At 46.5% G+C, this 14,254-nt stretch overlaps 1 protein-coding gene across 3 annotated transcripts in view; it reads left to right on the forward strand.

Annotated features, from left to right (window-relative positions):
• Positions 1 to 1,398: 1,398 nt before the first annotated feature.
• Positions 1,399 to 14,254, forward strand: part of UPL6 (ubiquitin protein ligase 6) — a 118,770-nt gene continuing 105,914 nt past the window's right edge. Inside the window, exons 1-2 of one of the 3 annotated variants that reach the window (XM_086514190.1) lie at positions 1,399 to 1,634; positions 1,818 to 2,000. In XM_086514190.1, the coding sequence (XP_086370316.1) occupies positions 1,842 to 2,000 (159 nt within the window). In that variant the 5' untranslated portion in view covers positions 1,399 to 1,634; positions 1,818 to 1,841. Of the gene's footprint in view, positions 2,001 to 14,254 lie in introns of all 3 variants that reach the window. The other 2 variants (XM_086514189.1, XM_086514191.1) reach the window with 2 other exon arrangements.

Genomic DNA, 14,254 nt, shown 5'->3' on the forward strand with positions numbered 1-14,254 from the left:
GACAACTGTGTTCCTCTCAATGTGTGAGAGGGCCTGGCGTGGTGCATCTGGATCATACTGTGAGGGAGGCAATCTGTCCATAGAGTAGCCGTTGTCTGAAGCCATCTAGTCACACTCGCGTACCATGATCTCTCATCCCCATAGTCTGCTAGCCCGCGGGAGGCCTCAAGAGCAAGGCGAGGTAGTCTATCTGCCCTCATGTCTCGCAGCCTGTGGAGGTATCCCACTGTCTGAAATAGCGCCTCCACTACCATGGGTGGGACACCAAACTTTGCTCTCATAATATCATGTGGGACTGATGGCTTGCTCCGGATCATCCAGGCAAGCAACAATATCTGTGGCCTCTCGAGTCTGCTCCAAGCCTGCTCTGATAATCCTGGGGTCCAGACTGGGGCATCGTATAGAAGAGCTGGTGTCACCAAAGTGTCAAATAGCCAGCTCTTCGTGCGGGGCTCCTGGAAATGTGTCCGATGGCATCCCCTCTCAAGCATGGCTAGAGCTGCATACGCTCGCGTGGTGCGATCTCGGGCTGCTTGTGCCATAGAGAAGCGGCCAGTTTGGCTGTAAAGGTGATGCCCAAGTATACATATGACTCTACTACCTCAATCTAGCTGCCCTCAAAAGGAAAAACTGATCTCCTCCGAACAATGCCTGATGTGTGGAATATCAAAACCTTGGTCTTGCCAAGGTTCACTGTCACTCCTCTCTGTGTACAAAATAAGTCTAGAGCCTGTATGTGGAGCTGGAGATCCTCCTGTGACTCTGCGAGTAAAATAATTTCATCAGCATAGAGCATAATATGTACCTGAGTGCCTGATAGGTCGGCTCCTGCTCCTCCTCTCTGTCGGATGTAGGTCTCCATCTCATCTATGGACCAAATAGAGTAGGGGAGAGTGGACACCCCTGTGTCACCCCGATGGTGCTAGTGATGCTATCTGATAGTCCTCCTGGGCATCCTGACCCTGCCTGACACTCTCTCATACAAAGCATATATGGCCCATATCATGTCCTGGGGTATCCCAAGAGATATGAGTCGCTGTAGTAGTCTCTCTCTAGGGACTGTGTCAAAGGCTTTGCGGAAGTCCACAAAGCAACAATAGAGGTGTCTCCCTCGGCTCTGTGACTGCTCTATCAGGCATCTGAGAGTGAAGATGTGGTCAGAGAGAGAGAGAGAGAGAGAGAGAGAGAGAGAGAGAGAGAGAGAGAGTCCCTGCTTCCACGTGGCCTACCCCCTCTTCTTTCCTTTTCATTCCGCTAGGAACCCTTCCGTTTTTCTTCTCTAATTAATACCACCATTTTTTGAATTTATACCTGCTGGTACCCTACTACACTACCCTACTACACTATACTTTTAAAATTGAAGAGACACATATGCTCCTTCATAATTGTCCTCCTTTACGCAAAGTTCCCACTGTTATATAGCAGCAAGCCTTTCATCTTATTAGAACCTTTCCCCGATCTTGGGGATCGCCATAGCCGGGTCGCATCATTTCCTTCGATAAGCAGGTGCTCGCAGACGCCATCGCAGCTCTTCACATTTGAAGCCGACGATTGTTTTGATATTCCTGGACAACGGTTTCAAGAGATTGGTTGAGTCGCCTCGAAGCTGCGATTTTTTTCTAGTTTTCTTCAAGGTAAAGCAGCGCTTCCTTTGCCTTCTTAGCAGAGAAATGGACCGCACTCATGCAGAAATGGAACATGATGCTCTTGAAATGCATTAAGCACGGCTATTGCATCCTCTTCAAAACGCTGGAGCTCGAATTGACAAACGGAAGATTTCACATTTGTGTGCCCTTGTTGTGTGATGATACGGGCAGCTAGGGAGTCAGAAATCCTGGATAATGTTTTTCTCCGGAGAGCCTTCAACAAGAAAGAAGGTAGACCTTGGAGGCAGGAGCTCAAAGGAGAGAGACAGGAGCAAGCTTCTCGAGCAAGCAAGAATTGAGAGGGAGAACCGCCAGCGCGTTCGATTAGAAACTCAAAGTGCCATCAAGCTTCAGGTATGCTTTACTTTTTGAGCGTATGTTTGTTTGCCTATACATTTCTCTGGACAGTCATGTATGCACATATTCTGGGTGGCTCTTGTTGTTTTGCGAAGTTTTTAGATTTTCTGCTACCTTTTGAAACTTGGCTCTTCACTACTTTTAATCCTGAATCCTAGTTGTAAAGCCAGTGCACTTCGGGATGACTACATCTACAAAAGAAGCCAGCAAAATTGACCATGAGCATACAAATTCAAAACACATGAACAAAAGGACCGCCTGTTGGTTTTATGACTGATCTATTTCAAAATTTGCGCATGCAACTCTGAAGAGAACATTTGAAAGGAGCTTTAGGTCCACCGTAGGAGATGGTCTTGCTTTTGTGCCAATCCTCAGTCAACAGGTTGCTCACAAAACAAAACCATATCCTACACCTGAAGCTCCTTTAAGAAGTTTTCTTCGGAGTTGCACAATTCAATTTTGACATAGGAGTGCATTGCCTTTTGAAACTTCTAATCCTGAATCCTCGTTTGTAAACTATGTGGACTTTAAGATGACTACACACAAAAGAATGAGATTTCAACATCCCCCCCTCCCCCCGGGGAGCTCATCATGAATAAGAGTAAGCACAGAGATGCAACTCTCATCCCAAGGGTGCATAAATTTTTCTCAATAAGTTTTTGATTAGGGAGATGACCGAGCATTGACTACTTATGTAGTCTTATATTGCTATAACTTATAAATGGAAGACTACTTGGATCCATTCAACAAGAATAAGAGGACGATGCAACAAAACAGGAAAGTAATTACCTGTTTGAGTTGTTTGTTTGAACTACTGTGTGGGATAGCCTATGAAGAGAAGCAGACGTTCGAGAGGAAGCTCTTTTATTTACAACTTTGATAATGAGGTCTATGTGTTGAAAACGGTTGATTGCTACAAGTTGTTTGGTGGAAATGTATTTGAAAAGCACATTAGTTTGCATACAACATTGTCTATAGCTCTGTCTAAGACATCTATAAGCTGAAAACAATAAACCGTGGGGTTCTATCGTGATGAAAGTAGCTCAAAGAACACACTTCTTGTTTTGGATCTATGGACTCGCGGTGTTTGGCGCCGAGCATCAGATTCATCTTCATAGATGCAACTTTGGATATGTCCCATTTTTGTCACCATTTATACGCTGCTTGCTACGAATTTGGAAGTTACATCCGGCTTTGATTCGACACCCACCTTCTTGTGTCGAGGAGGTAGCGAGTCAACCATTTGTATGGAATGCATATGTGACTGATTTAGAAGGGTCTTAGGTAGGAGAAAGGACTCGCATTGACTGGGCTAGCTGGAATGATGGGCTAGCAGGCTCTTTACACCGTTTGTCATATGCTTCTGTCACAAATTGCTAACGTGTCAAGCCACTGAAGACCGGAGCCCACCTGCAGACCCCGGTCGAAGGGCCTCAACCCTAAGAAGAAGCAGCAGAAGAAGCCTTTACCAACTTATGGGATCCAGTCCGAGGGGCCTAAAATAAATCTAAGTAGGACCCAAAAAAACCTTACGTAAACAACTGATGACGTGGCAGACACTGCACGGACTGTCGCAATTCGTGTTGATGGGAATCGCGAATTGTCAAGCCACTGAAGATCGGAGCCGGTCAGACAAATGAAACTCCAAAGGTCAAGTAGGTTGGATAAATTAAAAACTAAGTGTGACGTGCGTATTACACTTGAGCCACGTGGACCAAGGTAGGATCAAAACGTACATACGGATCCGTTCCACACCGTACGGACGTAACCGATCCGTACGGTACAAATCGATCTGTATAAGGCACTTTTTAAAATTTTTCTTTTTAGAAGATAAGCGTGACTGAGGGTTTTTGATGCATTTTTACTGACTTATGAGCGACCAAATCAGTTCTCATTTGAGCTTTAATATGATTGTTCAATCATCAATGTCGTCTAAACTTTAAAGTCTCTTGCAGTAGTTACACAGCTTGTGGTTGTCTTGTAAAACATGTCTTTAAATGTCTCTAAAAGTTGTTGCCCTCTCTTGTTTTTTATCAGAAATGTCCTAGAAAGTTTGGTAAATTGAGTTTTTTTTTACAAGCACGTATTTTTACGTACATAAATTTTTTCCTGTACGGAACAATGTACAGTACGTACATAAGCCACGTACAGCACGTTTGGTACCACCTTGACGTGGACAAGAAGCTACTACAATTTAGCATCAGTCTTAGTTAGCTTAGGATCTAGCATGACAATTTTGTCAGCCTCTAGAAGGATGTGCATGATCTGGCAAGTCATATTTGTGAAATCACTTTTGAAGAGGGATTGGATGGAAACACAGAGATAACTACAATTTGCAAAATTTTGAAATACTTTTTATCACTTTAAACAACTTGAATAACTGTGAGAGAGAGAGAGAGAGAGAGAGAGAGAGAGAGAGAGAGAGAGAGAGAGAGAGAGAGAGAGAGAGAGAGAGAGAGATGTTGGATGGAAACGAGTCCAAGAGAATTGGCATGAGAGGATAATGTTGCCTGTGGAAGAGGTTTGGTGAAGATATCGGCATGGTTATCCGAAGTCGGCATGTACTCTTGTAATGTGCAGCGGAATGAATGTTGAACTTTGCTCAAGATGAGTGCTCCGAACTGTGCTCAAGGGTTCCTTTTACTTAGGGAAGGGAGAGCCTTCCGTTAATTTAGTGAGAGAGTGCAATGGACACAAACAAAGTGGATGAACACTGTAAATGAAGGTACATGAGACTGAGAGATAGAGAAGAGAATTCGACACCAGAGATGTTGTAAAACCCTCCTCCAAGGGCCCCACTCTCGATGGCGAGAGTGGTCTACTATTGATTGCACAATCTCTACAATGCTTGGGCTTGCCAACGATGAGGACGACGACGAGACGGGCTGAAAACTGAAATTGCTAAGGGCTGAAATCTGCAAATCTTTATTTGCTGAATTCTGACTCTATGTCGGTGACGATGTCGATGGCGACGACGACGCGCTGAAAACGCAAGATGCTGAAATCTGCGTTTTCCGGGCTGAATCTGCAAACTTCGTGGGATCTGACTGTGCGGCGAGGATCTGCTGCGGGAAGGTGAGATCTGCGAGGTTCGGGGGTTCTACTGCGATGTCTGACTGCTGAAAACTGAAAACACTGGTGGTTCTTGATGTTCCGTTGCGGTGAATCTGCAAAACGCTGAAGTGTCTTGCAGATGCAAAAACGCTAGGGCTGAAAATGGTCTTGCTGCGGAGAATCTGCTAACGTTGGGGCTTCTGCTTGGTCTTCTGTCGCCAGGGATCTGCAAGAGCAAAAACGTTGGCTGATCTGGTCCAAAAATGCTAGCTTTATGCTGTGAAGCAAAAACGCTAGGCCTCTTGGGGGTTCTGCTGAGAAGTTGCCTGTTGAGCACGGTGCTCCTGCTGCCTCTTCTGCCAGAAAGTGCTAGCGCTAGGTATCTATTTATACAATCTTAGCAAAATTGCCCTTCCTACTTTCCAACAAAAGTCGCTTAAAATTAATAAGTGAAAAATGTCAAAAATAGGGAAAATAGGCCTATGCACTGTAAAAATGCTACTGATGGGATCTGATTGGAATCTGATGGTCATGCTGTATGCAACTAGAGGATATGCATCTAATCTAAGTGTCTGGACATGCACGGTCTGCGAACAGACTCACAAAAGTGCCAGATCACTTCCTATTCTAGACCGACTTGAGTGACTGAACCCTGGTTGTGCTGTAGCTTGTCCACGGACACATAGGGTTGGATGTGTCACGTGACATCCCCTCCTTTTCAAAGTGAGGTACTGGTACCGAACTGTATGGTGTCGAGGGAGATCGCCAATAGCATCCGGAATCTTGGAAGGGACTCTTCGCTGGCCGACTCTGATGTGTGGGTCGTGCGGTACTTGAACTTCATAAAGGTCTGCAACGCTTGCTTCCTTGGGCCGCGTCGAAAGCGACAGTCTTCTGTGGCTCCTTCAATGCTTCAACTTCGTCTAGAGTCATGCTTCTTTCTTCTTCAAGAATCTCCATGGCTGAAAATTCCTGAAACCATTTCCAACACAAAACCATGAACATACCTATTCCATGTAAAGTGACTGGAAAAAATCTTGTCTTTCTCAAAGACTGTGCATGCAATGTAGATGAACAAAGAGACGGAGTGCCAAACCGTTCACTACACACACGCAAACAATGAGATCGAATCTCTCTCTTCTGATCTAAAGCAATCAACTGTGTCAATTCACAACGGAAATGCCCATGCTTGGTGCTCATACTTTCATGTGCTCTTTCTACAACTGTTTCGTGCCAAGGAAGAGACGTGGAATGTGACTTTCTTGAATGCATGCTTTTCAGCTTTTCATGAACAATCCGCATACATTCGTGCTCATTCATGAGTGAAACGTGCTCAACGTACAATATGCCATGCCTAGGAAAAGGGATCACATAAAGACGCTGACGAAAATACAAGAAACAATCACGAATGAAACACTCGAACAATGTGTGCTCACGAATCATTCGAACACATGGTACTTTTTGTAAGGGTTCTTTGGACCTAGGCTCGAGAGCCAAGATCGGTTCGCCGTGTTTGATCGAATCTGCTTGGGGGGTTGTTGTGGACTTCGACTCGAAAGTCCAGATCGATTCTTCGTAATTGATCGAATCTGAAACGAGGTTAGCTTCGCTAGAAAAAGCATCAACAAAACCATCATCCTTGTAAACAATCACGTCTTGATCATACAAATCATCATGCTTGTGAGAATTCACATCTTGATCATGCAAATCATCATGCTTGTCATTGGCATCCAAATCATCATACTCATCATTATCATTCAAATCATCATGTTTATCATCATGCAAATCTTGTGTGTCATGCTTTGGAGAAGAAGAGACTGAGAGAGTCTCCGTCTCCTGAATCCGTTCAATCTTCGCCTACACATTAGCAAAATGAGAGATGGAGAATGAACAACTTGCTCTCCACGAATGACAATGGAAGAGTCACTTTTGGCATTGAAAGTGAACGTATTTTCCGCCCAATCAATGAGAGGGTTATGCTCACGAAACCATCGAATGCCCAAAATCATATCACATCTTGAGAGAGAAGAGACAAAAAATTTTCTATGGAAATCAGCTTGTTGAACTGTAAACAACACATCAAGGCACTCTTTCGTGATGAGAGAGTCCATACCGGGAGCGAAGCCAGAGACCTCAAGAGGAGATTTTGGAGTAACCTCTAGGCGAGCTCTCTCAACAAGAGGGGCTGATCACATCATGCATACTGCTTGGGTCAAACAATATGACAAAGCGCTGCCCTATCATATGACCATAACATTTAATGAGAGACTCATCAATGGGAGGGTCAGGAGAAACTTGGGGCACACTCGTGTTGTCATTGATTGCATTGACAGAGGAAGTGGGTTCTGTGGATTCTTTAGATTCATTAGAGTCAAGCTTAGGACATGTTCTTTTTATGTGACCCTTAATGTGACAATGAAAACGACGACCTTCCTTAGAATAAGTGCTTTGCTCTACCGACGTGATGTATCCTCCTAAAATTCCTTGTGCTACCTTTTCATCTGGAGTGAGCTTAGGTTTAGCAATTGTGTTAGCCTTACCCTTAGGTTCATTGGAAGAGTTCTTTTCTGAGACTATTGGAAGATTGGTTAGAAGAGCTACCGTTCTTACCGTTCTTAGGGTTCTGAGAGGTCTGAGAAGTACTTGTCGAAGTCTTGTTTTCCTTAGGCTTTCCCTTGTTGTGCTTCATCTCCTGTGCGAGAGCAATCGCTACCGCCTTGTTGAGATCAATTGGATCGAGCACCTCGACATCGTACTCGATATACTCTTCCATTCGTAAAGGAATGCCTCTTTGCGCTCATCATCCGACTTGCGTAATTGGGTACCTAGCTACAAAACACGATTAGAGAAAGACATAACTGGCATACCATTTTGCTTGAGAACGCGTCGATCATCCTTCAATCATGCGAGGTACTGAGGTGGCATAAACCGCGCCTTGAGCTTGTCTTGGAAATCAGCCCAATTGAAGGAAAGGGGCGTGAATTCGTCGGCTTCCTCTAGGTGCGCGGCTAACTGTGCCTCTTGCCATGCGTGGTACCAATTGATGGCATCACCAGCAAGGTACATAGCTGCCGTCAAAACCTTGCTATTTCTTGTCTTCTTAGTTGTCGCAAAATAAGCATTAAATTGATGCGACCAAGAATGAATAACCGTAGCATCCATCATACCATCATACTTACTGAAATGGATGTTCTCTGTGACTGGGTTGTTGGAGTCCGAATCATGGCTTGCGCCACTTGAGGAACTACCAACATCTTTGGCTGGTTCAGACTTTGAGGCAAGAACTTGTCGAACCAATTCTTGAGTGCGTAGGTCTCTTTGAACCTCACGATCGGCCTCCAAGGCCGCTCGTCTTGCTTCGGCTTCCTCCTTTCGTTGTGCTTTTCTTTCTTTTCGTGCATCGCGCTCGTGTTCCAAAGCAATGCGAGTCGCTTCTTGTTCTTCTGCTTTTCTTTCTAGTTGTACCATCGCAATGCGAGTTATTTCTTGTTGTTGTGCCATCATCTCCAACATCGACTTGACCATCGCCTCCATAGGATTTGGTACAACTCGTGGCGTAGATGGGGAGGGGAGAGGGTCGGAAAAACCTCCTGGTGGGGAAAATTCTTCGTCACCTCTCTCATGCTCATCACCTCCAAGTGAAGTATTCATTCCGCTTCGAGTGATGACCATACACTGTGATCTTGGGTTCTTAAGTGCACGAGAAACTTGGGTTCTTTTGGGTCTTGGGTTCTTGGGTTCTTGAGGGTCTTGAGTTCTTGAGGTTCTTCTTTCGCTTGCAATCTGTGTTTGAGAAGGATCTTCTCTTCACCCGAGTTCTGCTCTTTTCCGTGGGCGCACCCCTTGGCGGCCTTGCACTCACACCAAGGTTGCTTTTTCCCACCTCACGTCGATTGGCCGGCCGCTAAGTGCACGTTCCGCTCTCAATGAGTGAAAAGAGGCACAAGGGGAGGCTGGACAAGCCCTTCTTTCTTGGGTTTCTTGTCACTCTTCAAAAACACGATTAGGAATCGACACGCACAAGTGAACTTGGGTTCGTGCGACCTCAACAAGCAAAAAAAATTTCTGTGGTTCTTGTGGTTCTTTCCTTGAGTGATACAGAACACTGCCAAAGCTCTGATACCAATGTAATGTGCAACAGAATGAATGTTGAACTTTGCTCAAGATGAGTGCTCCGAACTGTGCTCAAGGGTTTCTTTTACTTAGGGAAGGGAGAGCCTTCCGTTAATTTAGTGAGAGAGTGCAATGGACACAAACAAAGTGGATGAATACTACAAATGAAGCTACATGAGACTTAAGAGATAGAGAAGAGAATACGACACCAGATAGAGAAGAGAATACGACACCAGAGACGTTGTAAAACCCTCCTCCAAGGGCCCCACTCTCGATGGCGAGAGTGGTCTACTATTGATTGCACAATCTCTACAATGCTTGGACTTGCCGACGATGTTGACGACGACGAGACGGGCTGAAAACTGAAATCGCTAAGGGTTGAAATCTGCAAATCTTTATCTGCTGAATTCTGACTCTATGACGATGTCGATGGCGATGACGACGCGCTGAAAACGCAGATGCTGAAATCTGCGTTTTCCGGGCTGAATTTGCAAACTTAGCGGGATCTGACCGTGCGGCGAGGATCTGTTGCGGGAAGGTGAGGTCTGCGAGGTTCGGGGGTTCTACTGCGATGTCTGATTGCTGAAAACTGTAAACGTTGGTGGTTCTTGATGTTCCGTCGCGGTGAATCTGCAAAACGTTGAAGTGTCTTGCAGATGCAAAAACGCTAGGGCTGAAAATGGTCTTGCTGCGGAGGATCTACTAACGCTGGGGCTTCTGCTTGGTCTTCCGTCGCCAGGGATCTGCAAGAGCAAAAACACTGGCTGATCTGGTCCAAAAATGTTAGCTTTATGTTGTGAAGCAAAAACGCTATGCCTCTTGGGGGTTCTGCTGAGAAGTTGCCTGTTGAGCAAGGTGCTCCTGCTGCCTCTTCTGCCAGAAAGTGCTAGCGCTAGGTATCTATTTATACAAACTTAGCAAAATTGCCCTACCTACTTTCCAACAAAAGTTATTTTTTATAAGTGAAAAATGTCAAAAATAGGGAAAATAGGCCTATGCACTGTAAAAATGCTACTGATGGGATCTGACTGGAATCTGATGGTCGTGCTGTGTGCAACCAGAGTATATGCATCTAATCTAAGTGTCTGGACATGCACTGTCTGCGAACAAATTCACAAAAGTGCAAGATCACTTCCTATTCTAGACTGACTTGATTGACTGAACCCCGGTTGTGCTGTAGCTTGTCCCCGGACGCATAGGGTTGGATGTGTCACGTGACAGCTCTAGTCGGATAGAGCCATCCTCGGGTCTTCCTGAGATACAAAATGGTACTGTATCTCTATATGCTTGGTCCGAGCATGGAATACCGGGTTCCTCGCAATGGCTATACAACTCTGGTTGTCTGAGTATATAATCCCATCTCCAAAAGTAACCTCCAAATCCACACTGATTCACATGTAGCACTGCAAACAACACGGTACTCTGCCTCTTTGGAAGACAAGGCAAATGTTGGCTGTTTCTTGCTGCTCCATGAAACTGCTCCTGATCTAAAAGAAAAGGTATAACCTGTAGTCGACTGTCGTCCGTTTGGATCTCCACTCGAATCCGAATCACTCCATCCTTGTGGAATGATCTGGGAGTCTGTATTGACAACCGCATAATGTATGCCTAATGACTTGGTCACCTTCAAATCAGAGTTACCAGGGAACGCCTCCCTATGGGCTGGGAACGCCGGAACGGCGTTCCGGAGTGTTTTCATGGCCCGAAACGGCCAGACGTTCCGCAGGGGGTTTTGGTACCGGAACGGCCAGCCCGGAACGGCTCAGAACAGTCCGAAACGGCTTGGAACGGCTGGGAATGGCAGATTTTCAGATTTTTGAGCTTTATCTTGTGAGGCTCCCCCTTCTTAAATGCCCTTCCCCCCACCCCTTACCTTCACAGTGCACACAAGCTCTCAACGGTGAAAGCTCAAGCTCTACCCTCTCGAGTCTCGAGTTTTGACTCTCAAGCTCTAGCCTTGTTAGTCTAGACTCTAGACTCTAGAGTCGACAAGGCTCTCTCCCTCTCTCTCTCTCTCTCTCTCTCTCTCTCTCTCTCTCCGCGTCCCTCCCCCCTCAAGCTCTCAAGCCTATACGACACACGTTGGCCATAGTAAGGTTGAATGGTCTTCAAATCAAGTGTTTTGTGAGTATTAGAGTCAAAGGACTCTGACACTACTATTATTCAATTACACAGAGCTTAAAATTGCATTATTTGGGTGTTTTTATGCCTCCCGTTCCGCGCCGTTCCTGTTCCGAACCCCTCACCGTTCCCCCGTTCCGCGGGGGATCCTGTCGCCGTTCCCGTTCCGCGTTCCGGGTAACTATGCTTCAAATACCGCAGGATCCGAAGAGCGTGCTCCAAATGTAACTTGGTGGGTTTTTACATAAAAGAATTGAGAAGACCCACCGGGAAATTGACATCCAATCGGGTCTTGAGAACCCAAAAGAGAGAATCAACTAGTTTTCGATACTATGTAGCATTTGCTACAATAGGGGATCCTGTGAGAGTGCGTGCGGAAGAGAGAGAGAGAGAGAGAGAGAGAGAGAGAGAGAGAGAGAGAGAGAGAGAGAGAGAGAGAGAGAGAGAGAGAGAGAGAGAGAGAGAGAGAGTAGACACAAACGCCAGAAGTGGTGAAGAGGGGCCTGATCCCATGACTACCATGAGCAGAAGACTGTGTCTATACAATCAGATGTGTGTGGAAGTGTGTACCCCCTTGGCCCCATAAATAGGTGCCCAAGGGGAGGTAGGGCAAGGCCTGATAAAAATCCCCACGACCCAACATAAAAAAGATATATGGAAATATATGTGGGCGCTCGGACAAAAGTGGGCGACCGGCCCCAAAATCGGGCGGCCGGACCAGGTACAACCTAGACTATGGGTGGCCAGAGCCCGGAGACATACTAGCTGTACAAGTTTGCCCTAGACCTGTGAAGCAGCAGAGTGGTGTAAGTCTAACACCCCCTCTCAACACTTGATGCTGAACAAACCGCATGAAGCCGAAGATGTGAGGCAGATGCTGAAGATGTCTGCTACGATGTCCACTGAAGGACAATACTCCATGAGTGTAGCAGCAGTTTGGGTGTCCCAACCTCCGAGAGATCTCCATGGTAAAGTGCCGTCACGAGCACTGTAGCAAACTGCTGTACTCCACCGATACAGGGTGAAGATACTGCGGCAACTGTCCTGTCCAATAGGATCTGTGGTGTCTGTAGTCAAACCGTCTGGAGAAAATGGAGAAGCCCAAGAATCATCATGAGAATGCATGAAAGCCTGTCAATGCATGAGCCTGCAACCTAGTGTGGCCAGGTGGCTAAGCTACGTAAAACTCTAGGAAGGCCATATGTAGCAATCTGCGCCGTAAACGTCCTCCGAAACAAGGAAAGCCAGACTAAGCAGTTTGCACTGTAGAAGCTACTGTAAGCTGCAGCAGTCACCAAGAGATCGCATGGACCACCATCGGATGGTGTCCTGTCAGTAGGTAGGGTAATCCAAGATGAGGGGAAAGCCAGACTCAACAGTCTACGTTGTGAAGGGCCTCTGAGAAGAGGTGTGGTCAGACCAAGCTGTCTGCACCGTAATCATCCTGTATAAGTAGGGAAGCCAAACTCAACAGTCTGCGCTCCGAAGATCCTCTGAGAAGAGGAAAGGCCAGACTAATCTGTGTGCGCCATCTTGCTTGTATCTCTTGCTCCAATCCTCCAGTGTTAACCAAAACAAAATCCACGCCAACAACGCCACCAAACCGCATCTCGGTGTGGCTCTCAATGTAGACGAGCTGGGAGTGGCCTATTGCCTAGGTCGGGGGATAAGTCTGCTGTAAGGTTACCGAGGGTGAGTGTAAGCAACTTTGAAGGTAGCAATCCAAATGGTCAGGAGTGTAGAAGAGCAACTGCACTACCATCCAAGCCAAGCTCCCGGTGACTCCAGATGTAGTTGTGTAGTGATGCCTGATCTCCCGCATCTTGCGGGTAAACTCCCCAAGAGAGTCCAAAGCACTGAAGTCCCACTCTTGTTTGTAGATCCAAGCAATGAAGCTAGTCAAGAAGAGATCCAAGATCCTCTCCCTAAGTCCATGTAGATGCTCCTGTGGTAGCACGTGATCTGACGTGTCGAGGTCACGTGGTAAGTGTCTTTCCACCCAAGATGGTGGTGTCTTCTCTGGGAATGTTAGAATCCCATATGCCATGAGCATGGCCATATCTCGTGTGAACTCCTCTGATGAGTGCATAGGTGTGTCCATAGCAAACCACAAGTCACCACCCTCTGTTGTGCGTAACCGCCGAATGTTGGCTGGAATTAATGGATCTCCCAAGGATCGTACGCCTGTAGATGATCAAACCGATGTCGAAGATACCGTGTACTGCAAAACAGTCACTGATAGACCGCACGGACCACCACCGGATGGTGTCGTGGCAGGAGGTAACTTCATCCTCTGTGAAAAACACAAACAACGTGGCTGCTGTCCACTCAAAAACACAACTGCGAGGTGATGAAAACGCTGCTGTCCAGCGATTTTCAGCGTGCTCGTACGCTCCCGGCATGGTCCGAAGCGGTGAGAAGGTGAAGGGAGGGTGGTGAATCCTTGGCACAACCTCAGGTGGGCTGAAAACAGAGAAAACAGCAGGTATTACTGGCTGAAATCTGAAGAAAACAGAGAGGATCCGGGACCGGCTAGGCACTGGATGCCAAGCAGGTGTGGGATAGGCAAGATGTGTAGGGTATGGCTTAGCGCTCCCCCTTTGTTGCAAAACGGCTGCCCTGCTGTCCTGAAAACGCAGAGTTGGCTGAAAACGCATGTAGAAGAGGAGGGATTTCTGGTGACGAAACTGCCCCAGAATAGTAGCGCTGGCAGCCAGAAGCAAAAACGCTGGTCTTAAGAGGAGGTCCTGATGCCGATGATAAAGCACGGTCCCTGTCACAAGGTGGGCACCGCGTGCCAATAGAAAAGAACAGACTGAACAGACTTTTAGCACTTCAATAACAACAGAACTGAGAGAGAGAGAGACGACACGCGACACGGAGTGGCGGAATTCCACCCCAGAGAGTATTGGCCCCAAACCTTGGTGCCCCTTTCGGTATTTCTTTATATTGCATCAACTCAG

This window comes from Adiantum capillus-veneris, chromosome 6 (assembly GCF_014529385.1).
Source record: "Adiantum capillus-veneris isolate H3 chromosome 6, ASM1452938v2, whole genome shotgun sequence".
Taxonomy (NCBI): Eukaryota; Viridiplantae; Streptophyta; class Polypodiopsida; order Polypodiales; family Pteridaceae; genus Adiantum; species Adiantum capillus-veneris.